General features: G+C 42.5%; 2 protein-coding genes across 3 annotated transcripts in view; both read left to right on the forward strand.

The window, feature by feature from the left end:
* Positions 1 to 480: 480 nt before the first annotated feature.
* Positions 481 to 2574, forward strand: pyyb (peptide YYb). Its single transcript, XM_056430517.1, has 3 exons — positions 481 to 668; positions 2209 to 2289; positions 2550 to 2574. The coding sequence occupies exons 1-3, from the start codon at positions 481 to 483 to the stop codon at positions 2572 to 2574; spliced, it is 294 nt and encodes a 97-aa protein (XP_056286492.1).
* A 937-nt stretch (positions 2575 to 3511) lies between these two features.
* Positions 3512 to 25500, forward strand: part of mpp2b (MAGUK p55 scaffold protein 2b) — a 38024-nt gene continuing 16035 nt past the window's right edge. The window contains exons 1-2 of one of the 2 annotated variants that reach the window (XM_056430515.1): positions 3512 to 3718; positions 19516 to 19595. In XM_056430515.1, the coding sequence (XP_056286490.1) occupies positions 19565 to 19595 (31 nt within the window). In that variant the 5' untranslated portion in view covers positions 3512 to 3718; positions 19516 to 19564. The remainder of the gene's footprint in view (positions 3719 to 19515; positions 19596 to 25500) is intronic. The other variant, XM_056430516.1, reaches the window with a different exon arrangement.

Genomic DNA, 25500 nt, shown 5'->3' on the forward strand with positions numbered 1-25500 from the left:
CCAAAGAGAATCCTAATCAAAACTATTTTTGAATATCATTGTGCAGAGAGGTTTCCACACAGCCACCGGAGAGAGGGGGGTGTGGTTAACTGATCCTCGGAGCACATCAGGTACATCCCGCTCTCTATATAATCCTGTGAACTGAGAGGAGATGACAAGTCAGGGGCAACAGCACAGAGACCACACCAGAGACAACAGGGTGAGCAGACTCCTCTGAGACTTTCATGCATCTTGCATTTCTAACCTCATCCTAGAAATAGTGTAATTGAGTGTAATGTATGATTCAATGCATGTATTTCCTCACACATTATGAATGCTTAAAATGCATTGTGTGCATTACGGTTTTAATTTAAAAAATGGAGCAGAAACTTAAATGAATTCTTCTTCTTTTTTAAAAATGGAACAGAAAATGTAAATCTTTTGATTTTTTGAATGTATATTTTGGCTTAAACTAAAAAGTTCACCCCTCCTCCTCCTCAGATGGCCAACATGCTGAGACCCTGGATGACGCTCGCGGCGCTCGCCGTCTGCCTGCTGGTGTGTTTGAGCGGCTTCGCGGACGCCTACCCCCCCCAACCGGAGAGCCCGGGAAGCAACGCCTCGTCAGAGGACTGGGCCAAGTACCACGCGGCCATCAGGCATTACGTTAACCTCATCACCCGGCAGAGGTGAGTCATCGCCTTGGTCCTTGTGTGGTTGTTTGTATTGTTGTTGTTGTTGTTGTTGTGTATTTTATTCAGTCAATCATTACAATACAATATTATTTTATATACTATACAAAACAGAAAGACTGAAAAGGTATAGGTAGAAGCAAAAAATGCTTATATATTACTATCCTAAATTATTATATATAATAATAATGATAATAATAAATAATAAATAATAATATACTATAATCAAATAAATCTGAAAATGTATATAAAATAAATAAAAGATAATAAAGAAATTTTTCTTCTTCTTTTATATATATATATTTCTCCATATATCCACATACATCTTCCATATACTCAACCAGGCAGTGCAGGGATTTCTAGGAAACAACACAAAAAACAGTTTTTTAAACAGCCTTTTTAGGTGTGAGTAAAACTGAGAGAGAAGGGATAACAAAAGGAAAGCTTGTAGTGGTTTGGTATCTTCTTGTCCCTCTACCTCCTCTGGTGAGAGGGATTAATATATTCGTATTTACAGTGTTTTATGACGCAAACACATAGCAGGGTAACGTTAGAAGAATATTAATAAATAAATAAATATAAATAATAATAAATAAACCTGGATATGTTAGCGACAATGGTGACTACAGGAAGCTTAATATTCATATATATATATATATATTATATATATGATATATATATATATTATATATATATATATATATATATATATATATATATGTGTGTGTGTGTGTGTACACAGCAATAATCAACTTGTCACTTAATCGTTGCATTGTTTAATGCAACACAGTTCATACTATAGATTAATCAAAGTAATGTGTCTGTGCAGAATAGAAAGTGAACCCACATATCTCAGTACCTATAGAAATATAAATGGGATTTGCGTTAATTGTAGGACTGGTGGTTCAATCATTCGAGCAAATGAAACGGATAATAAAACTCATGTATTAGAAGATGTATTACATTTATTTTTTTACTTTTTCTGGAGGCACAATAACACCCAAATAAGGAAAATAAACACACAAAGCAGTTAATTTCTTGACCCTGTGCTGCCTGTTGCGATACCTGCAGCTTCATTTTCACATTTAGCACCCACTTCATTTTCCTACAGCAGTCAGTTTAACACAACAACCAACATCGTCTGAACAACAAATAGTGGAGGAAATAGTGTGTTGGTGTGTTTGTGTGTGTGTGTGTGTGTGTTTGTGTGTGTTTGTGTGTGTGTGTGTTTGTTTGGTTGCAGTTTCCCCTGTGCTGGAAGTGGAGCAAAGTAATAAAGAGGCTGTATCTGTCATTGCACTCAGAGGACTCGCAGTGGAAACCCTCTAGCCTCTCACAAAGGCAGTTTACTCCCCAGTGGCCAGGCATCGATTTTAGTAAAGAAACTGAAGAAGAAAACATAATTAAATATGCTGCAGTAAAGTTATTGGAAGAAAAAAAATATGGCCAGTGGTTGAAATTCATATCGCAAAAGCTGCTAGTGGAAAGCAAAGAAGGGTCTCCATCTCCAAATATCATGTGTTTGATTTGTCTCCAGGTATGGAAAGAGGTCGTCCCCCGAGCAGGCGGTGGCGTGGCTGCTGTATGGAGCGGATTCGAGCCAAGACGCTGAACCACGGTGAGCGACTCATGATCATATTTCATCTATGGGGCTCTTTAAGTGTTAAAACACATTCTATAGAAAGCACACTGACACAATTAGTCTGATATATATTGTTTTATTACTGTGAGCCCCACTGCAGAAGGATTACATTGCCGTTTGTTTTGCACACATCGTCGTGGCTGTTGTATGATTCTTTGAAGTGGTGTCTGACACATATTAGGATGCAGCACGTGTGCATTTCAATTAATTTCCCTGCTGTTTCTCCTCCCTCACAGCTCGGACTACAGCAATCAGTGGTAGATGAGCCCAACATCAACTGCCCGTCCCTTCATATAACCAACAATCAGAAAAACAAATGAGCTCCTCAGCCTACACTTGACTTTGTGACTTAATTATTTAATGTGCATGAAAATCTATACCTCTCTCTCTTTTTGTTGTTCTTTCTTCTCTTCGTACATCTATTTGTTCTTTGCCCCCCCCCCCCCCCCCCTCCAAAAAATGTAAATAATTTGTATCAAAATCATCACTTTCCAAGAAAGAATTGTAAAGGGAATAAAATAATAAAATAAGACACAGAAATGCCTTGGTATTCTATTATTAACTTCGCATTGAAAATGCGGAAGGTTATGTTTTGATCGCCGTGTATTTATTTATTTATATGCGTGTTATTCGCAGAACTCAAAAAGTATTGAACCGAATCGCATGGAATTTGGTGGGATGATTGGTTATTATCCGGGGACCAGTTGATTAGATTTTGGGATCAATCGGGTCAAAGGTCAAGGTCAAAGGTCACGAACAGGTCAAATCTTATTGAATGGCATGCAATTTGGTGGGATGATTGGTTATTATCCGGGGACCATTTGATTAGATTTTGGGATCAATCGGGTCAAAGGTCAAGGTCAAGGTCATGGAAAGGTCAACATCTTTTTTTTTACCATAGCACGATACATTTGTGTCCAATTGGCATGCAACTAATGCCAAAATGTTCATAATTCAATGCCCGATCTTGTGATATGCGAAGGTATGCGCTCTACCGAGTGCCCATTCTAGTTTGTTTTTGTTTTAATGAAGCCGTCTGCAGTTCCCGTTCGCGCCACTAGATGTCACTTTGTCACCAGATAAAATACATTTTCAAGTTAGAGCCTCTCCTCGCTGCTCTTACGGGTTCATATCGACGTGCAGCGGGCAGGCTTCAACTTCACACCGGGTGCCCACGCCGTTAGACGCATAAAAAAACCTTCCCGGACTCACATCGGGGAAAAGAGGAGCTTCCGGTTGGGTTCACAATCGATGAAGCCTCTTTTAGTTATACGGACTCGTTAAACAGCAGCTTACTGTGTGGGTTGTGAAAGTGACGGCATATATTTAAACAAAACTGTAGGCTACGAGTGGACCGGGAGAGCAACCCTCTCGAGGAGTCCGGAAAAAAGAGGTGAACGGGCAGGTGAGTTTCAACATCACCCCCCTCCCTTTTTTAATGGTATCAGTTTTTAACCGAGGGAACGAGGTGTTTATTTTAGGTTATTGTTGAGCATAAATACCATTTTTCCACCCTCGCCACTCGGTAGGTGGATATTGGGCACAAACAGGTATATATATGTTATGCCATGCCAAGATTCGCGGAAATATGTGACTTTAAGTAGCTAATTGTTTATATTAAAATCCACCCAGAGCTAACTCCACGGTATAGGCTTCCTCTAGCGCGCGCTCGTGCGTCGTACATTTGCCACCATCAGCACCCACATGCAGTTCCCATTAAGCTAGTCATAGCTTAATTGGCACAATTCGGTCTCGTGCTAAATTTGTGCACCTGTACAACAGCCGCAGGTGAAACCACTCAGCGGTGACAGCCTGACGTCACGTTTGACTTTTGGCCTGCAACTAATTAGAAGAATAAGCTCAACGTTGATAGTGACGAGAAGGACGTCATGTACCTGCTCGATGCCACTGCGCATGCGCACACATTGAAACTGTTACGTGCACAGATGTTTGAGCGCGTGTCTGACATCAGGGTCGATAAACATTAATAAGACACAGATCTACCCTCCTAATAATAGTTTTAACCCTGAATTAAGAGATTTAGATTCATGATGAATCAAAAAAACAAACATTTGTGCGACATTTATTTTTAATTCGAAAAAGGAGAAACTACATTGTCTTCATACTATATTATTACGTATTACCACCTTTCTCTGGAAGAATCGTGTTTATATTCCAACAATACAACGACACCCTCCATTACTGAACACTATACAGCATAATGTAGCAAACCCCTCCCATTCCCTTTATTTCTTACCATGTTGTATCTCCTGTTGCATATATCTATGTATATATGTATATAATATAGACAATTAATTTATCATGGAGCATAAGAAAAGACCGAAAAAGGCCCAGCCTATAAGTCTCCACACTGACTACTTCAGCGAAAATGAGAATCAAACAAACCCCAAACATGAAAAATGAAAGACAGAAAGACTTTCCTTTCATCCCTTGCAAGTTACATTTATATTTCAGCATGACCCAGTTCTTCATTCAGCTGAAGAGTTCTGACATCACTGTATCTGAGATATACCGGTGAATGTTTTCCAGGTTTCTTCATGAACACACTCATTCATCTTCGCCTCAAAAAGCCGGTGCCCTATTTCTTACATAGACACCAATGTTAGGCTTACATTATCCCCTTAAAATTAAGGTTCATAGAGCTCGCCTGCATCATGGCAAAAATCAATTAGTGTTCACTTACAATTTCTTTAAAAAAGGTAATAGCAGAGACATTGATTTGTGTTGATATGGCATGTTTTACATCAGTTCCACTTAAGGTTAATGTCTGTTTACGTTCATGCTTCTTTCTGTGAGCAGTGAGGACATTGTAATCCTGCAGAGGAAGCATTCAAATGACCTGTGCAAGCAAGCAAGCAGTAATTATAATGTCGGTTAGTAGAGATATCTATCTTTGGCGACTCGGCAGCGATTTGAAGTTCATGCTGTTTGTTGTCCCGAAGCATGAAGACCAGATTAGAGGGACATTACAGCGACATTACTTCAGTTTGCAAATGTAGTTATTAACTTAAAGCGTTAAACCTCAAATTGATCTAGTCTTACCATATTTGATCATCATATTTGATCATCATGTGGGTGAAGATGGCTCTATTAAACAAAGGTGCTAATGGAGTCCAGATAATGGTCTTGTTCAGCTCTCATCGTGATGAGTATTTCGGAAATAAGCAATTTATTTGGGTCGGTTGTCCTCGAGACCGTCAGATGTTACCATGTTTACCCATGTTGAATCATGGGACATAAAATAGTCAACATTTAGTGGATTTTCTGAAAACCTCACACCAAAAACAGAACTTCCCACTGCTGAATTTTCATCTCAAACCACAGTCGGGTTCTCATTTCGAAGAGCTTTGCACTAGGATTAAAGAACCGTCAGCCTTTTTATCTGTTTTGGAAGTATGAGGTTTTCCATAAATTTCTGCTTTTTTAAAAGCTTTTCGGATGCCTACCAGATCAGCAGGTCTGATTCTACCTCAACAGAAACATTGCCTGAGCACTAATTTACTGATTTTAGAAAAAAACAGCTTAAAATTGGACTCTAAACTTTGAGACGTGTCCTTCAATCTAAAGTCTTTGACGATAGCAAATTGCCAGGGTCCAGCGTGGCAGGCAACATGGGCAAATGAAGTCCTTGACCAACCCTCAAAATTTAATGCAAACGGTGAGGGGAGGGACTCCATCATTCCAGTTACCTTGGGTGTTTGGGACAGGCACAATGAGGAATCTTGAAGCTCTCAGGAACAACAGCTGGGACAGGAGAGGTCATTTATAGCAAGACTCCTGCCTGGGCTGCACAGCTCTAGGGTCGCCCGGAGTGGTCGACCTCCTTTGCCGGAGTCCACCGCTTAAAGAGGACCCCCCACTTCTGAGAGGATCAGCAGGGTGGCTCACTTGCCCGCATCATTTCGGCTGCCCCACGAAGAAGACCGCAAAGTATTTACTCGCCTGGGAGGGACCTCTAAGTTTTATCACCGCTGGTCTTCATCTGAAGTCCGTGATTGTCTTTTAGGCTTCACATAAAGGGTTTTGAGCTTTTCTCCACCTTGTTCTGAACTCCCGCTGGCAGAGCCGATGGTCTTCAGGAGGTCGAAGCGGCTATTTGTATTCCGCCATATCCCGAGTAAGGGGTTACTCTCATCTAGGCAGCGAACATCGCCATTTATCCACGGGTTTTTATTGATTGATGAACCGACTTGGTAGGAACAACGTCAATTTACATGTTTTTGATGAACCTGTACAGACCCCTTAAATCAGTCGTTGTTATCCGCGCGACCCTGAACATATCACCCGCCGGCGTCAAAACAGTCCTGTACATAGATTCGATTGGTCCGACCATCCAAACTTTTCCCTTTACAGCGATTGTTGTTGCAAGAGCTGCCTGAGGCGTAAGATAAATGAAACGTGGTCCGATTTTAGAACGTGGCTGAAGGAGGGCTTTGTAACCATTCGAAGGGGTCTGAAGTGGTATGAATCGCCTCCTCGTATTGCTCTATTAAGTGTTTCAAGCACACCGGAGAATTTCTTCAGGTTGTTTGTTGAAGTTTCCCCATCTAGATAAAGCAGCCTCAGATTCCAACTAATGTACTGATCGCCTGTGTTCCTTCAGCGCTATGTCCGGTTAGCTTGAGGCGGAATGTACACAGCAGTTACGGTGACGCTGTAAATTCTTCCATACCAGAAGGTCGCACATGACATTTGTACATAAGGTGGGGAACAGAAACACTTCAAGATGTACATGTTTGGTTGCACCAAATAACTTTATCATGACATACCCCCACGAACATTTTTCCAGAAAATCTTTTTTCTCGCCGTGGTGTAATTCCTGCAGGGTAAATGGCTGAGTCGGCAAACCTCCGACATCCATGCTCCGTAAGGCAGATGATGCAGTTGTCTAGTTTTGAAATTTAATTTGAGCCTGTAACTATTAGTTCTAACCAAAGACTGTATTTGCCAGTAAAATGGAAACTTTGATATTCATTTGGCTGATTTCATCTCTGCTGCTTCCTCAGAAAATTATGGACAAAGGGAGTGGGGGCTTTTAAAATATAATCCAGGCAGGCATTGTAAATGCTCCCCGTGGGGGGCTCTCAACACTGGATCTAAATCCTGCAGCCTCTAGGTCAGTGGTCGCCAACCCGTCGATCGCGATCGACCGGTCGATCTCGGAGACGTTCCCTGTCGATCTCCAAAATAAAATGAAAATAAATTCAGAAACACATTGTTCCTTGTTTTCGAACATTTTCTGAGGTGTCTTCTGAAATGTTTTCTTTCTGACTGGAAGATTGACGTCAGAAAAGATCTCCGCCTGATTCATGAACGCCTGAAAACGGGTTCGCTTACACAGCCGTGTTGTCAGCTGTGCGCCCCGAAAGAGGGGAACCACTACAGGTGGGGCGCAGGGGGAAATGCAGAAAGACCTTTATTGATAACTTCACATATTACACAAGCTCAAAGTACACCGACATAAAACTAAGTCATCAATAAATAAATGTTGAAATGCCTGTACCTTCGTGTACATGTTTACGTTACGGCATTAACAGGTTACGCCTGCGCATGCTCGACAGCCGAGATTCTTGGCGACTTGCCAGGTCTTACCTCCGTGAGTTGGGCTTTTCTGCTGTTGTCCTTCAAAACAAAAGCTCAACATTGAGCTTTTTTTTCTTGTCTGATAGAGCAATCTGGTTTACTTGAAAGTGATTGCAATTGCATTTATTCTATTATTTGAAAAGGGACATGCAGGAGTCACAAATGGTGCTTCTCATATTTATTATTATGAAAATTATTTAAATCTGAGGATGTCTGTAGAGCTGATGTGAACGTAATCACCAACGGTCTGAGTTCAGAACCAATCCCAGATGAGAAAACTTTCATGAATACCAATTTTGCCCCGAAAAACTCGTCAGTGGAGTTGAGAAAATCACCAAATCAAAGACCAGGAGCTGGATTACTGACAGACAGCTCACAGACGGCCTCAGACTGTCTGTCTGTGATTATGAACTAACTACAAGCTCACAGACAGAGTTCAGTCACAGCCATAACACTGACTGGAGTCACATGGCTTGATGGCATTATGATGAGAGCTGAACTTACATGAGTTGCACTGACTGATCATGTTGTCAGTTATGGAGGACTCAAAATGACTTAAGTATAAATAAATAAATAAATAAATGCATGAATAAATATAGGAATAAATAAATAAATGCTTAAATAAATGTATAAATGAATAAATAAATGTATAAATAAATAAATCAATGCTTAAATAAATGTATAAATAAATACAGGAATGAATAAATATAAGTTATAAATCAACAGGACATCATTAAATAAATATATTTCTACATTTCTGTATTTCTTCATTTATTTATTTCTCTATTTATGTGTCCACACGTATTTCTTCATTTATTTATGTGTGACATTTACGTGTCCGTATATTCAAATGAGCTGGGCGGTCCGAACCTCATTGTTAAACAGGATTGGTCAAATCAGGGAGCAAGACAGAAGTAATCGATCCCGAGCACTTGGACCTGTAGACGAACAGCGTGTATTATGCATTCTTGTCTGTACATTCTAAATACTACTGTTGTTGAGTCACGGAATGTAATTTAAGGATGTTTTCAGTCGATAAGTTAGTAGTTTAAGCATCAAATCTGTGGTCGGTTTATCGAGATTCAGCCTAATAAGGATATGCGACGGAGATTTGAGCTCCTGCTCGCGGGACCACTGAGCTCCGGGCGCTCAGCGCGCTGTGTGGCCGCCGAGAGAAGCCTGATCTCGGCAGGACTTTTTGAAATGCTCCGCTGGCTCTGACGCCTCCGTAGCGGCTAAACATGATATATAATTAGGTTTTGGAGGATCTAAAGAGCACAACGAGTTTATTATCCGCTCACTGTGCAACAAACTGGACGAACTCCAGCTGCTGGTGGGGAGAGACAGAGACTTCTCCTCATCCTCCGTTCTGTGTTTCACGGAATCATGGCTTAGTGGCTCGATACCAGACTCTGCGCTCCAGCTCGCTGGCTTCCAGCTGTTCCGAGCAGACCGGGCCACGGAGCTCTCCGGTAAAAAAAAGGGTGGAGGAATCTGCTTTTACCTCAACAACGGCTGGTGCACGGTGATTCTACAGCACTGTTCGCGGACCTGGAATCTTTATCATCCACTGCAAACCCTTCTACTATTCATCCTGGCCGTGAACGTGGCACAACAGACACTCGCTGAACAGATACGGCGTGTGGAGCGGACCTTCCGGACTCTTTGGTTATTGTACTTTAACAAAGGAAACCTCAGCCACGAACTCCTAAATATAGACAGTTAATTAAATGCCCTACCAGAGAGAAGAGCAGACCACTGCTACACAACAATCAGCAGGGCCTATCACGCCGTCCTCGAGCTGCACTGGGAAACTCTGACCACGTCATGGTCCATCTGATTCCCTCATACAGGCAGAGACTAAAGCTCTGCAAACCTGTGGTGAGGAAGTTCAAGAAGTGGACCAGTGAGGCTCTGGAGGATCTCTGGGATGTCTTCAGGACTGCTACCAACAGCCTGGATGAGTACACAGAGGCTGTAACTTCCACATCAGCTTCTGTGAGGACAGCTGTATTCCATCAGCTCAGGGTGAGGTTTACGACAAACCCAAAACCTGGGTTCACAGCGAGCTCAGGAAGCTAAGACTGCAGAAATTCAGGAGTGGGGGGAAGGGGCTGCACACCTGTACACAGAGTCAAAAGCAAGGCGGTGAGAGACTAAAAGACTGGCCTCTGAGAAGTAACAACCATTCTCAGCAAACGACTCTGCTTCCTGTTCCTCTGCTCAGAGAGATCACCAACTACAAACCCACACAAGCCCAAATCACCCACAATGTGCTTCACAGCGCTGGCAGATGAGAGCTATCTACTGCCGCTTGCCGCTTTGAAAGACAATGGAACCAATCCCCACAGCCTGGCAACAGCCCGCACCAATGCACCCTCCCCAGCCCTCACCCTCCTCCCTGGAGCACCTCCATCAACTCAGCGACGCCTCGTCATCCTGGAGAGATCCGTCAACAGGCTGTTTAAAAGCAGAACCCCGCAAAGCAGCGGGCCCTCCACCCTGAAGCACTGTGCCGACCAGCTGTCTCCGGTGTTCACCGACATCTTCAACACCTCCTGGAGACATGCCAGCCTGCTTCAAGGCCTCCACCATCATCCCGTCCCCAAAAACCCAAGATCACAGGACTCAATGACTACAGGCCCGTCGCCCTGACCTCTGTGGTCATGAAGTCCTTTGAATGGTCCTGTCACACCTCAAGACCATCACCGACCCACTCCTGGACCCCCTGCAGTTCGCCTACAGAGCCAACAGGTCTGCAGACGATGCAGTCAACATGGCCCTTCACTACATCCTCCAGCATCTGGACGATCCTGTTTGTGGACTTCAGCTCTGCCTTCAATTCCATCATCCCGTCCCTGCTGCAGGACAAGCTCTCCCAGCTGCACGTGCCCGACTCCACCTGCAGGTGGATTACAGACTTCCTGACCGACAGGAAGCAGCACGTGAGGCTGGGGAAACACGTCTCAGGCTCCCGGACCACCAGCACGGGTTCCCCCCAAGGCTGTGTTCTCTCCTCTGCTGTTCTCCTGTACACCAACAGCTGCACCTCCAGTCACCAGTCCGTCAAGCTCCTAAAGTTCATGGATGACACCACCCTCATTGGACTCATCTCTGTGGGAGACTGACCACCTGGTGACCTGGTGCAGCCAGAACAACCTGGAGCTCAACGCTCTGAAGACAGTGGAGATGGTTGTGGATTTCAGGAGGAATGCAGCCCCACCCGCCCCTCTCATCCTGTGTGACTCCCGTCGACGCTGTGGAGTCCTGGGCTCCATCATCTCCCAGGACCTCAAGTGGGAGCTGAACATCGGCTCCATCTCCAAGAAGGCCCAGCAGAGGATGTTCTTCCTGAGGCAGCTGAAATTCAACCTGCCAGGGAAGATGATGGTACAGTTCTACACGGCCATCGTTGAGTCCATCATCTGCTCCTCCATCACCGTCTGGCACCCTGCAGCCACAGCCAAAGACAAGCGCAGGCTGCAGAGCATCATCCGCTCGGCCGAGAGGGTTATCGGTTGCAATCTGCCTTCCCTCCAGGTCCTGTTCACTTCCAGGTCACTGAAGCGGGCCAGAAAGATTGTCGCCGACCCTCCCACCCTGGACACTCCTGTTCGAGTCCCTCCCTCGGGAGTAGGCTGCGGTCCATCATGACCACGACCTCCCGCCACACCAATAGCTTTTTCCGACGGCGGTCTCATCAATGGAGCCCGGGACTGACTGACTGTCACCCCCAGGACTACCACCTCTTCTTCCACCTTCCTCTCTCCTCCTTCTTCCCGCTCCTTCCTCTTCCTCCTCCTCCCTCTTCCTCCCACTCCTCCTCCCTCCTTGCGTTGATTGTTGTTTGTCATGTCCAAATGTTGCACCTTCCACCAAAAAAAATTCCTCGTTTGTTTGTGAAAACATTCATTCTTTGGCAATAAACCTGTTTCTGATTCTGATTCTGATTCTGATTTATGAAAAGATAACGTTACGTCAATTTGACTGAGATTCATAACTTCATATTGTAGCGACCCTGGGTCAGGATGGAAAGCTACGAGACGTTTTATAGTTATTACCGTTTATTCGGGAACAAGTACCAGGCTACTGTGGGCGGAGTATACGCCAAACGACAGTGAACACCGCAACACATTCTACTCCACTGTAAAGTATTTTACAGTGAATAATTGGAGTAAATTCATTAACAAGAACAGTTGATGTGGTGACGTCACACGACCAGAAAGACCGTCCTGCGTCCTCGAGAGTCTGGACTACCAAGACCAGACTCCAAAGACCAGACTCCCAAGACCAGACTCCAAAAGAATACAAGTCTGTACTCAATGTACTTGGTATTGATAAACGGCTGAAGTCAAAAAGCTGTCTCGGCTAACTTCTGCTCACGGTGAGCTGAGCGAGTCAACTTCAGCTTCATGTGCCAGGCAAAAATAGTAGAGCACAACACACCAGGTGCATCACACTCCGGTGACCAATCATGCTATAGACAGAGGTTCGGACCGCCCAGCTCATTTGAATATACGGACACGTAAATGTCACACATAAATAAATGAAGAAATACAGAAATGTAGAAATATATTTATTTAATGAGGTCCTGTTGATTTATAACTTATATTTATTCATTCCTGTATTTATTTATACATTTATTTAAGCATTTATTTATTTATTTATACATTTATTTAAGCATTTATTTATACATTTATTTAAGCATTTATTTATTTATTCCCATATTTATTCATGCATTTATTTATTTATTTATTTATACTTAAGTCATTTTGAGTCCTCCATAGTCAGTGTTGTGCTGTAATGTAAATAAATACAACATTTATATTGGTAGTTCATCCAGCTGCTCATTGCAAATGTGTTTTTTCTTGTTCATATTGTGTGCGGTTAACAAATATCTTACTTGTTATATTACACTTAGATTCTGTTTACCTGGTCTCATCAATTTGAACGCTGGACCAAAATGACAATTAGGCCAAATAAAAAGTCATAAATCCAGTCTGGACCGTCGTTTTCTCTCAACGCCTCAAAGGTAGATCTTGCCGGTCATGAAGGCGGAGGTCAGGGATCTTGGGCTCAAAAAGGTTGGTGACCACTGCTCTAGGTGGTACGTACACTACCGTTCAAAAGTTTGGGGTCACTTAGAAATGTCTTTATTTTTCAAAGAAAAGCACTTTTTTTTCAATAAAGATAACATTAAATTACCGGTAATCAAAAATACACTCTATACATTGTTAATGTGGTAAATTAATATTCAAGGTGGAAGTGTCTGGTTTCTAATGAAATATATCCATAGGTGTATAGAGGCCCATTTACAGCAACGATCACTCCAGTGTTCTAATGGTACATTGTGTTTGCTAATCACCTTAGAAGACTAATGTCTGATTAGAAAACCCATGCAATTATGTTAGCACAGCTGAAAACAGTTATGCTGGTGATATAAGCTATAACTGGCCTTCCTTTGAGCTTGAAGTTTGTAGAACAAAATGAATACTTCAAATATTAATCATTATTTCTAACCTTGTCAATGTCTTGACTATATGGTCTATGAAATGTTCAATTCATTTGATAAATAAAAGTGTGAGTTTTCATGGAAGACACGAAATTGTCTGGGTGACCCCAAACTTTTGAAAGGTAGTGTACATGACATTCATTTCTAATTACACAAATTACAATCTGAATCGGCTGAGGGAAAACGAAGACCCGACAGCACTGAGTTGATCAGCTTTTGTTAGATATCTGGCATCAAGTGATACTTTTTGATGAAGGAAACCATTTTGGTGGTGATGTAGTAAACAGAAAAATAAAAGATGATAAACTTGACTCTTATTATAAGTCTCAGAGTAGTTCATGTGGCTAATGAGTCCCAAATCTGTTAGCTGATGGTTAATGATTTACAATTCAAGCTAATTATACGCCCTGGAAACATACAGGAAGCGTCTCTTTCCATGATGTCTCCTTGATGCTAAGAATAGCACGTTGTGTACTTTTTAAATACGCATAAAGGGAATTTAAAACACCCTTTTTTTAGTTTTGGGAATCTGTCAACCGTGTAGCGTGTGGCTTTAAACTGCACTTGAATGCATCCTCCCCTTCAAAAGACCTCCACACTTTGTTTTGATTGGCACGAGCATATGTCGTGACTTGGGTGCTAAATGAGCTCAGGATGGCAAGATTCAACAAAATTGCTTTGACATTATCTTATGAGAAGGAATTTAGTGGAGCATTTAGTTTGAAAACGGGCAAGTATAACCATACTGGCGTTCTTGTGGTAGTTTTTATGAAGTGACATTCGCCAATATTCTTGTAATAATAGTAAAATCTCCGACAGGATGGTCTATCTTTTCAGTGAGTTATTTTTCAATGATATAACAAAATTCTTCCATATTAAGGTAGCTACAAAGGTTTCAGAGGCAGATTATTTCTCAATTGTTTCATACTGTACACATTTATGAGTGATCAATAACTATTACGACTCAGTGAAGATGAACCCTTTTAAGCATAAATCTAACTCTGACCTTTACTGCAAGAATCCAATTCATTTGTTTGGTTAAAAATATATATTTTAAACACATCATTACTTTGTTTTCTTTTTCTCCGAGAAGCCACTGTGCATGCCGTTTGTTTTTCTTCAGTTCTGGTGAAATTGCTTTGCAGAGCTGTAGAAAAGTGTTGTAGAAACATTACGACGTGCTGCTGCCAGGCCACAGGAGCTCAAACAGGTAAACAAGTGCTTGTTTCTTCTAGAGACAATCCTCGCTAAATGAAACACTTTCTTTTTTCAACAATGGTGCTTATATATGGAATAATTTTCACAGAAAAAAAGAGCAACTCCGTAGAGAAGCTCAAACTCATAAATACACGCAACTCCAACTTATTATTTTACGCATTTTCCCTTGTTGCCATGGCAAAGCGCAGTGTAAAAAGATGAAGCGCCGCGCACGGTTGTCTTGGATACGACGGTTTTCCCTCGTAAAGTAATGAGGAGCTGAACCTGTGGGAGCACAGAGTTGTGTGGGTGTGGGGGGGGGGGGGGGGTCCATGCCCTTGTCTGTTGCCATGGCGCCCTGCTCATCAGACTTGCACCACTACTTCACCGCCGCACTTTGTTTATACGTTACGATTACAAGTGCGACTGCGGCCCGGCTGAGTAAAGAGTAGAGATTGGGTCTCTGTTCTGTTCCAATGATTTATTCATCGTGACCCCGTTTCCCAAAAAGCACATTTCTTTTCATCAACTAAGCGTCTTTACTTTTTTTATTCAAGCCTCTTTGCTTCGCTCTCCTTCATCTGTGTGTTTTCTCTCATCTCACCCATCTCTTCCCCTCGTTACCTGTTCCCTCGTTCTTTCATGCGTTTCCCTTTTGTTCTTTTTGCTTCTCTGGTTTTCCCTTTGATGGGTTCGTTTCCACCCACTATAGATATACGTTGTCTAATTGAAGCTGGTTTTGGGCTTGGCAGACTCACTTTTAGAAGACCTGAAGGTGTTTTACATTGGGCACACACCTGGGCCAACCCTTGTGTCATTGCTCCATATGTGCTGGAAGCATCTTCGGATGCCGGCTTGAAAGAAATAGACGCTTCCCTCAATCACTAAAGGTAATCCTCACTGATCAAATAATTTACAACGGTAATTGGTTTCATGTGAGACGATAGGCAATATGAAACAAATAAGTATCACTCTTGACTCCGTTATTTAAGACTTGGCTGATCCCGGAATGTAAACTCAGTCTGTTAAGGCTGGAAAGGGTTATCGGGTAAGAAGCACATCAAATATCTAGAAATGTAATTATAGATCTGTGTTCATGCACAAATACCAAATATACACACACCACACCCAGCTGGCCTCTTGTTTGAATGCTTTGACAGTGGAGATGATGACAGGTCTGCACATCTGATATATTGTCAGCTGTGCTTTTGAGCTTCTCTCTTCCTGCAATGCATTGTGGAGGATGACGATTTGTGTGAGTGTACGCCACTGTATGTGTGTGTGTGTGTGAGTTGATTAATATAGCAGGTGGGGAAATCACTCAGAGAGCAGAGACCCTCTGGATACACTGGATATTACTCTTGAAAGACCGACCCACCGCTTTCACCTAACTGCAGGGTCTCTTCCATCTACACAGTGTGCACACACCCAGTTTGACCTCATTGAAGGATCATTTATTTACACGCTGTTCAACTCGTCTCTGGTTCCCTGTACGATATTCAGAGCATTAATATAGCAGCAAACAACCATTTGCCATGTAAACATAAATGTGATGTGTACCTGAGCAGAGATGAGGTCAGATGTGTGTGTGTGTGTGTGTGTGTGTGTGTTTGTGGTTATCTGAGCTCACCTGTTCCTTGCTGATAGCTGGCTCGGCCATGCACACGCTTTTAGTGAATGTTAGTGCACGTGAGCCCCACCGGTTATCTCGCCAGTCGTTACAGCTGATGCAGCGTAGCAAACGTACATGAATATAACCGTAATTATAATGACCGCCTGTGGATCCAGGGGACTCACGGCATTGAAAATATGCATCGTTGGTAAGAAGTGATGACAGGTTGCAACTCTTGGTCAACATCCAGGCTTTTCTACAATACATGCCAACACCGCTGATGACTGCACCATCATTAGATGTTGGCCAATTTACCATGAGTATTATAAACAAGTGCCACACACACACACACACACACACACACACACACAGCGTCAGAAATACACAACAGAGATGGCTCATTTAAATCATTTGAGGACCTTAAAGAAACGTTCGATTTAGATAAGAAGGGGGATTTCTGGAAGTATTTACAGTTGAGGAGTAGCATGGGGGCTGGGTTCGGACTGAAAATAGAAAAGAAAGAAGAGAATAAGATTCAGGAGTTCCTAAATGCTTCCCGTACCCAACAATCTGCCTCAATATTTTATCGAAAATTGTCGAATATTCAAGTTGGAATGTGCGATGGACTGAGACGAGTATAGCAAAAAGATCTTCATACTGAGATAAGGGAAGAGGTGTGGCAAGAAATAATATCAAATGTAGGCTGGGCTACAAGGGAAGCAAGAAGCAAGTTTACTCATACAATTGTACACAGATATTATTTTACACCTTTTGAAACTGTATAAAATGGGATTGAGGCAAGATAATAAATGTTGGAGATGTAATACAGAAATGGGCTCTTTTCTACATGCTATGTGGGAGTGCTTCAACGTGTGGCCTTTATGGAAGGCAGTACTGAAGACATTAGAAGGGTGGCTCAAGCGGCCTTTACCAGAATCCCCAAAACTGTGTTTATTAGGGGACACATCACAAAGCAGAGCTTAGACTGTCATTAACAGGTTTCATGGTGGCAGCGAGGCTTATCCTGAGAAACTGGAAGAGCCCACATACGTTACGCTCACAGACTGGCTCACACTCATGATGGAGATGGCTGCTTTTGAAAGTATGATTGCCAGGGTGAAGAACAGTTCAAGCCAAACTGACCAAGCATGGACAAGTCTGATGGCTTTTATTACAAATTAGAGGAGGGGTCAAATACTCAGGCGTCAGATTTGGGTTTTCAGGGAAATGCAAATATAGATGCAGGGTGGTGTATACACACTTACAAGTAAAAGATAATTAACGGGGTGCCAGGGTTGCTTTTTTTGGGGGGGGTATGTATGTATGTGTGTATACGTGTATATATATATGTATGTGTGTGTATGTATATGTGTTTGTATATATATATGTTTATGTCTGACATTTTTTTACTTGTTTTATGCTTATATGTCTAAATGAATAAAAAAATGTAAGTGACAAAAAAAAAGAAATATACAAGGGCAAAGGGCAATACTGCCCCTAAGAAATACATGTTTGTCCCTGATATCACTAGGAGGGGCAAAAAATGACTCATATAATTTCCTCTAATAATTTAATGCACTTGGTTGCCTAATAGTCTTATGGTTGCCATTTCTTGACAATTGCGCATATACTGTAAGGTTAAATGTTATTTCACAAGTTTAAAAAAGTGCCCCCAATTTCTTTTTAAATGCCAAGTGAGAGCAAAAATTACCCCCTAAAAAATACGTTACTTTGTTAATGTGAGCATATACACAAGCACAATCACACGTCACACGTCAAACTAATAAACATAATAAAGTGGCCTACAGTCAAGCAAAATTGATACCCATAGGTATTTAAGAAATGTGACCGCTTACACTGAGTTCAGGTCGTGCCATATGTGATATGACATGTCTGTGTTTGGGAGAGAGATTTATTACATAAGACAAAGCGAGGGAGTTTAATATAGACCAGAACACATTAACGGGACCAAAACATATGGTTATCACGAGGATTATTGGATGATATATAATAGATTTTAGAACGACAGATTTAATCTCAGATCTCAGTAAAGGGATGAAGTCTTGAAATATCTTCAGATTGATTGTTCTGATTCCAAGCTTTTGCAATAATAAAGATGTCCCAGATAAATAATTTAAGTCCCATTGCGTCGCGAGGCTTCCATCATTTTGTTGGATCAATATTGGGGATTATAAATAATTATGTCCTTCTCCAATGGTTCACTGTGACTATAAAACCAATCTATAACTGGTGCCTCAGGACACAGAGGGTCATGTGTCTGTGTGTGTATATATATATATCTGGAGTGATGCTTCATCAAATGTGATTTCCATGTTCACACATGAATGCGTTAACGCGCAGTGACCCTGTGGTGATGTCACTGGGTTGTGGCCACCACAGCACTGGTTCCACCATGGATTGCTATTGTCATGGCAACCAGGAATTAGCATCCTTGGATACCACCGTCTCTCCCTCATCAACTGCACTCTTTTCTTCCTTGCCATTGTTCTTGTTTCGAGCTCTCCCTCCCCCACTCTCTCTCTCTCTCTCTCTCTCTCTCATTCCCTCTCTCCCCCTACCTCCTCATTAACTCTTAATTTATATTTGCTGCGTGTATTTTAAAATTACACATCACCTGCTGAACCCATTTTTAATCTCGGGATGCTCAGTCTCTCGGTCTTCTTGTCCGTCGTGTTTTTTTCTTGCCTCTCGATGTTAAATGGATCAATTAGAAACAACGGAGATCCTCAGTGAGTGAGCCGGCCTGCCCCCTCACTCAATCTTTCCAACTGTTGCTAATAGTACTCCCCATGGACGTGAAGGGGAAGACTTTTTGGATGTTACCAGAGCAACTGGCTATTCTATTTATAGCTGGTATCTAACTTTGTTAGATACCAGCTGACGTGCTTATGGGAGCTTGTAAATTAATAATAAGCTATGCAGTTACAGAAATCCACAGTGATTCTGACTGGATTTAGACCTCCGTGGATTCTTGCGTGTTGTGCTTGACGGACTTTGACGCTACGACACAGTTCATCACAATGTGACAAGCGGCGATAAAAACAAGATGGATTAAATATGCAAAATTTTTTATGTCTGTGGTAAATAGTCTTGTTTCTAGAACTTCTACAAAGAGCTTCTTCCCTCCTGCTCTTGTTTGAACCTTAACTCGGCCTCAGTGGTCTGAGGTTTCTCATTCACGTTCACAATCAATACTTCTTTCTGGTGGTCAATGCATCTCCCTTCTCTCTCTCACTGCACTCTTCGTTCATTGCAGTTGACCCAACAAGTTCTGTGGAGGAAACCGGGAGGAACCAATTCTTAACATGCCCGTGGCAACATCCAACTCTGACTCCAGTAAGTGGCTTTGTCCTGCTGTGTGTGTGTGTGTGTGTGTGTGTGTGTGTTTCAGTGAGATAACGAGAGAGAGCGAGACAAGGGAGGAGATGTTTAATGGTTTGTGGTCATTCCAGCACTCGGGACATGCATCTCATCTCCAGAGTTCTGATGTGACCTAATGAGTTGACTAATGGAGCGCTAAACCTCCAGCCTGAGATCAGTCATGCCTCGAAGGATTTGCCGTACCCTCCGCAGCCCTCCACACGTCAAATCTGCACCAGTGGCCAGTAGTACAAATGCACACGAGCGCATGCACGAACATGCACAAAAATGTATTTTATGTCCGATGGGAGACTGATTAAAGATCAGGTCGGCTGTATCTCATGGGGATGAGTGGTCGTCCCATAACCACAAGGTACCCCGGGTCGATTCCAGACACAAAACACCCAGTTGCTCCCCGGGCGCTTCACTGCAGCTAACTGCTACTTAATAACTCAGGATGGGTCAAATGCAGAGAAGAATTTCCCCACGGGGATAAATAAAAGTAAATTTCTTTCTTTCTGAAATGGTACAGCGGGTTTAGTGATCTGCAGTCACCCTGTGAGTGTCTTCCCTGGGTCATAGTTAAAGAAAAGAAAGATCCCATTTAAAGTAAATGTAAATGCTATGAAGACATTCTGACAGCTTGTGTTGGTTGCACTGGATCCCAGACCTTCTAGACTGGTTGATGAAAATGGGACTGTTCTCTCAAAACTAGAATCCAAAGTCATATTGGGTATCACATTAATGGTCTTTTTAGTTGGCATTGGATCAAAGTGAAATTGTAGATGCATACTTTGGCACTGATGTGAAATATAATCCTGCAGCTGATGCAGTGTTACATTTCAATGTTCATATTAGTCTCTGAACTGACACGTATCCACGCTTTTATGCATCTTCACTCCAGACACATAAAAGATTGAAAAGCCACAGCCAGATGTCTAGAAAAGTAGGAGTCTCAGTATATTTGGTAACAAAGACTCACATCTGAAATTCAAAGCTTTATAGTATTCTATCTTGTGGTAATACATTGCACAAGTCAGCTGTTGGATAGAGGGAGAAACGCAGTTCTCCTGAGAGTTAAAATGTGTGTGTAGTTTCTTTTTTTGTAATGATCTGTCAGTCAGTTTTGATTTGTACACCCGCTGAGGGCTGAGTCTGGAGGACTGGCAGTTTTAGTAACACACAGTAAATTGTTTCTCCAAACCAATTCATGTCTTTTATTTATTTATTTCAAAGCATTTTTTCAGGAAGGCTATTTTTGCACATGATGGGAACAGGGTGGCAGAAGGGTCCCTTTTGATTTTAAACGAGACGATATTTTCATCATCTGTCGTCAAAGAATTTTTTTATAAGCAGAAAGCACACATGTATATCTCCCTTCACTGTGTGTGTGTGTGTGTGTGTGTGTGTGTGTGTGTGTGTGTGTGTGTGTGTGTGTGTGTGTGTGTGTGTGTGTGTGTGTGTGTGTGTGTGTGTGTGTGTGTGTGTGTGTGTGTGTGTGTGTGTGTGTGTGTGTGTGTGTGTGTGTGTGAGATCTCAGTACTAGAGTCATCACTCGTATCCGTGTCCTTTCCCCATGCACCACCTCCTTGACCGATCCCGAGCCTTCTGCTGCTCTTTCCCCCAGTTAACCCCCACAGGGAAGCCTGGAGTGACTATCGCCCTGCCTCCTTTCTCCCTCCTAGAGAAAGCATCATACTTTCCTCCCTCTTTCTCCATGCCCCCCTCCCCACCTCTCCTTTGCTCATGCACACAACCCTCTGTCGGAGAAGAGGCTCAGCCAGGCATAGCTTATACACATTCATGTCAAGACCAGGTGGAGAGGGAGGAACGAGTGAGGAGCTGTTTTGCCAGAAAGCAGAGAGAATCAGGTAGAGGTAGAGAGAGAGGTAGAGAGAGATACAGGACTGGGTGTGTTACTGTAGAGAGGTGTTGTTCACCATGGCTGGCAGCCTGTTTGGAAGGCTCTCCCTGGAGGAAGGGGACTCGGCCAACTCCCTGGAGGGCCTGGAAATGAAGCTGGGGGGAAAAGGTAAGAACAAAGGTCCCTACCTGCAGGCTGTGTGGGGTTAGTTTGGACGGAGGACTTCTGCAGATATATATTGTGTCACAGGTTGGGAAGGATATATACGTGACAGAAACTGTGGGGAAGCTGGGAAGAATGAATTGCTGTTCAAATGCAACAATGCAATATGCGTATGTACACATGTGGTGGTCGAGCGCTATTCGGTGTATTCAATTGGCATTGCACCTGCTCCCGATGTGCTGGTTCAAACCTCCTCAGTGTGATGAAGATGAGCAGAGACAGATTCGGACCCTGAGGCAGCAGATGAGGAAGACAAGAAAGGAGTTGGCAAAAACACCACCACAATTAATTCAATTGAAATTACGGTAAGATGCCTTTATGGTGTGAACTGTGAGCAATAAAGAGGAATGTACTTTGAGATAAGTAAAGAAATCGATAGAAGTAACTTAAAGATGAGCAGCCTGTTTGTTGTATTAGATGATAAGGCACTGATAATATTAGCTCACAGGATGGAGTTGAAGTACCATACATTCAATTCATTATTGATGGACTTCATTAATACTGCATGGGGTTGCCTACTACATGGTAATATGTTATGAGTCCAGATCTATTTATGGTCTTTGTTGTGGATGCATTTATTTGACGTGGTCGTGTTGAATGATTTAAGGTTAGACGCATCATTAGATCATGGTGAGTCCATGTCATACGCCATGCTGCAGGATGTCCTCGGCTCTGTAACGGAGCTCGACAACACAGCGGGGACAGACATAATGAATACATTTTCTGTCAAAGCATTTGCATTCTGTCTATTGGTTCAGCGTGCATGTGTTTAAACTTCTGTTTGTTAGAGAGAGGGGGAGAGGCGGGAGAGAGGAGAGAGAGAGAGGGAGAGAGAGAGAGATCTAGTGCAGTGTACATTCATGGAAAGTAGGGAGGGAGTCATTCATATGCAACATTGTTCTGATCAGAGCAAGCTCACTTGAGTGTCAGACTCACAGGCTTCAAATAACTCTGTGGCTCTCTCACTTTCACCTCTTCCACACACACACACACACACACACACACACACACACACACACACACACACATTCTCACGATACACAGTTTCTCTTTCCAATGAACCCTCACCCCATCCGAGGAATATCCTGTGTGCCTACTGGACTAATGAAGCCGTGTTCAAACTCATATGATGGACCATTGAGTTCAGTGTGTTGGTAGACGAGGCTGTCAGGGATAATCGCTGGGTTTAGAGAGAATGGGACAATTTAATTCAGTTCCGGGTATAAGGGTATAATGTTATAGCAATTATTTCATCCGTATCGCACCGTGACGATCTCTGTTTTCTCTTTCATTATCTGCTGAGAGGACAATAGCTACAGACACACACACACACACACACACAAAGTCCAAATGTTTCCTTCCTAACAGCGAGTTCAGTCGATAACCTTGTTTGTGTTAGTTTTCCCCAAAAAAACTTCACATGAAATTATCCGTCCCCCGGACTGTCCTCGGGCTGAGTTGTAATAGGAGCTGCTGTCCATTTGCAAAATGTCAACAAATATCACAAAGTGTTGTCTCCAGCGGTGACCTTCAGCCAGCTAATAAGACATCCATATCGCACCAGCTTGAAACGAGCATCACCATGGAGATGGCATGCCTTAAAACGTCCCTCGTCCTGCTTATTGGCTCCCAAAGAGAGAGGTCAGGATCGCAGCTTTTCCTCTAAAAATTGCCAAATTATAGAATTCCTTCCTGGTTTCTTTTCAGTTTCCTGGTTGGAGTAAAGGCCCTGAACATTCACAGGACTGGGAACTTCAAGTACACGCTGTCTGAGGACTGTGATGAATCAATCACTCTGCTGTCTTCATTTTATCCAGCCAGTAAAAATACCTTCAAGTCGGCTATATAATTTCTCCAACTCTGAAAAGAACTGCAGTATTGTCAATTAATCCAATTTATACTTTAATAGGGCCATATATATAACACTGGTTTGTGTTTATTACCTTCGCATTGAAAATGCGGAAGGTTATGTTTTGATCGCCGTGTATTTATTTATTTATTTGTATGCGTGTTATTCGCATAACACAAAAAGTATTAAACCGAATCGCCGGAAATTTGGTGGGATGATTGGTTATTATCCGGGGACCATTTGATTAGATTTTGGGATTGATCGGGTCAAAGGTCAAGGTCATGAAAAGGTCAAAATCTGAAATTTGGTGGGATGATTGGTTATTATCCGGGGACCATTTGATTAGATTTTGGGATCAATCGGGTCAAAGGTCAAGGTCATGAAAAGGTCAAAATCTTATTTTTACCATAGATTTCTATCCAATTGGCATGCAACTAATGCCAACATGTTCATAATTCAACGCCCAATCTTGTGATATGCGAAGGTATGCGCTCTACCGAGTGCTCGTTCTAGTTACTTGTTGTTATCGATCCGCTCCAGATACCTGAACACTCCTAAGTCTTAAAAACTGTTTTTACAGTTTACTGACTTCATGTAGTTTCCAGTATCGCTCCACCCAGCCTCCACCTGAGCAGAGGACAAAGTAAAGACGATCGATTGGCCGCTGGTAAAACCCAGCCGGTTGTCAACTGATAGCCGTGCATCACCTGTGTGATGCAGGACCTTCATATTCCCGCGAAGAGTATTGACTGACCCTCAAGTACAACCTTATCAACTATTTATAAAACTTATCCATCTGTCTCCAAATGCATTTGTACAGTAGAAAATGATAAAATAACTACATTTCCTGCTTTTTATAATCATGCTGAACAGATGAGAGAGCTAACCTATACAAGCTACACACAAACACACACACATGAAAATATCTTTTCCATTGAGAAAAGTCTTCAGTGTCGTTATTTGCTATTCTGCCAATGAAGAAAGGCAGTTGCAATATATAACTGATGCTCTTGCAGCATTTCCGCCATTGTTGTTTCAGACAAACGGTCCCCTCTCTCATCACTCCTCTATCTTCTCCTCTTCTCTCATCACTCCTTTCTCTTCTCCTCTCCTCTCATCACTCTTCTCCTCTTCTCTCAAGCCAAAAGCTCCTCACAGACGATTGGTCCCTGCTCAGACACGAACACATTGCACATTATTTAAAGCCGGACTCAATGGATCTTTGTCTCATTTTCAATCCAACGTTTCGTATGTGATCTTGTGTCATTGCGAGAATCCAGCTGCTGTGCAAGAGAAGCATTCTGCATGCTCATCAGAAAAGGATCAAGCCCATACCAGGACAAATAAATCATATACTACAGTCAGAGATGATTAATCAATGTGGTACACACAGTGGAATACACTCCAATCCAATGAAATTCTCCACCGCGGTCTAAGACATTTATCTTTTGCTCCCTGAGGGGCTGAAAGTAATTATATTGCGCTGGAGAGTAGGGAGTAGAATTATATCATCTAATCACAAGCTCAAAGTATTTAATAATGTCTCTCAGGGCCCCGAGAGTATTTATGACATATATGTGACTTTTGGCATTTTGTAAATTGTTTCAGTGTCATCCGCTCCACTCTCTTCTTTTCTGTCATTGTAATGGAGTGACGAAGAAATAAAACTACAGGAACTTCACTGTTTCCAGGAAACATGAGAACGTCAATGAGTTTTTGAGGAGACGGCTGCTTAGAAATCGGTTCGTGTTTTCACAGAACAAAGCGAGTGTTATTACTGCGGAGTCGCTCTGCACACTAAAAAGCTTAACATTGTGCGACGCCATTGGAAAAATACCCTGATTAATGACCTGCATGTCATGCCCTCGACCGACTTTCAATTTTCTTCACCGTGTAATTCTCGCTATACAATTGATTTTTGATTCCATTTTCCGCACTGAAGCAAG

The sequence above is a fragment of the Pseudoliparis swirei genome, chromosome 13 (genome assembly GCF_029220125.1).
Source record: "Pseudoliparis swirei isolate HS2019 ecotype Mariana Trench chromosome 13, NWPU_hadal_v1, whole genome shotgun sequence".
Taxonomy (NCBI): Eukaryota; Metazoa; Chordata; class Actinopteri; order Perciformes; family Liparidae; genus Pseudoliparis; species Pseudoliparis swirei.

What these genes read in the sequence shown, in the direction of transcription:
- pyyb (XM_056430517.1), top strand. Translation starts at nt 481, where the DNA reads ATGGCCAACATGCTGAGACCCTGGATGACGCTCGCGGCGCTCGCCGTC. An exon ending in AACCTCATCACCCGGCAGAG is followed by an intron (nt 669 to 2,208) that starts GTGAGTCATCGC and finishes ATTTGTCTCCAG; the next exon opens with GTATGGAAAGAGGTCGTCCC. An exon ending in AGCCAAGACGCTGAACCACG is followed by an intron (nt 2,290 to 2,549) that starts GTGAGCGACTCA and finishes CCTCCCTCACAG; the next exon opens with CTCGGACTACAGCAATCAGT.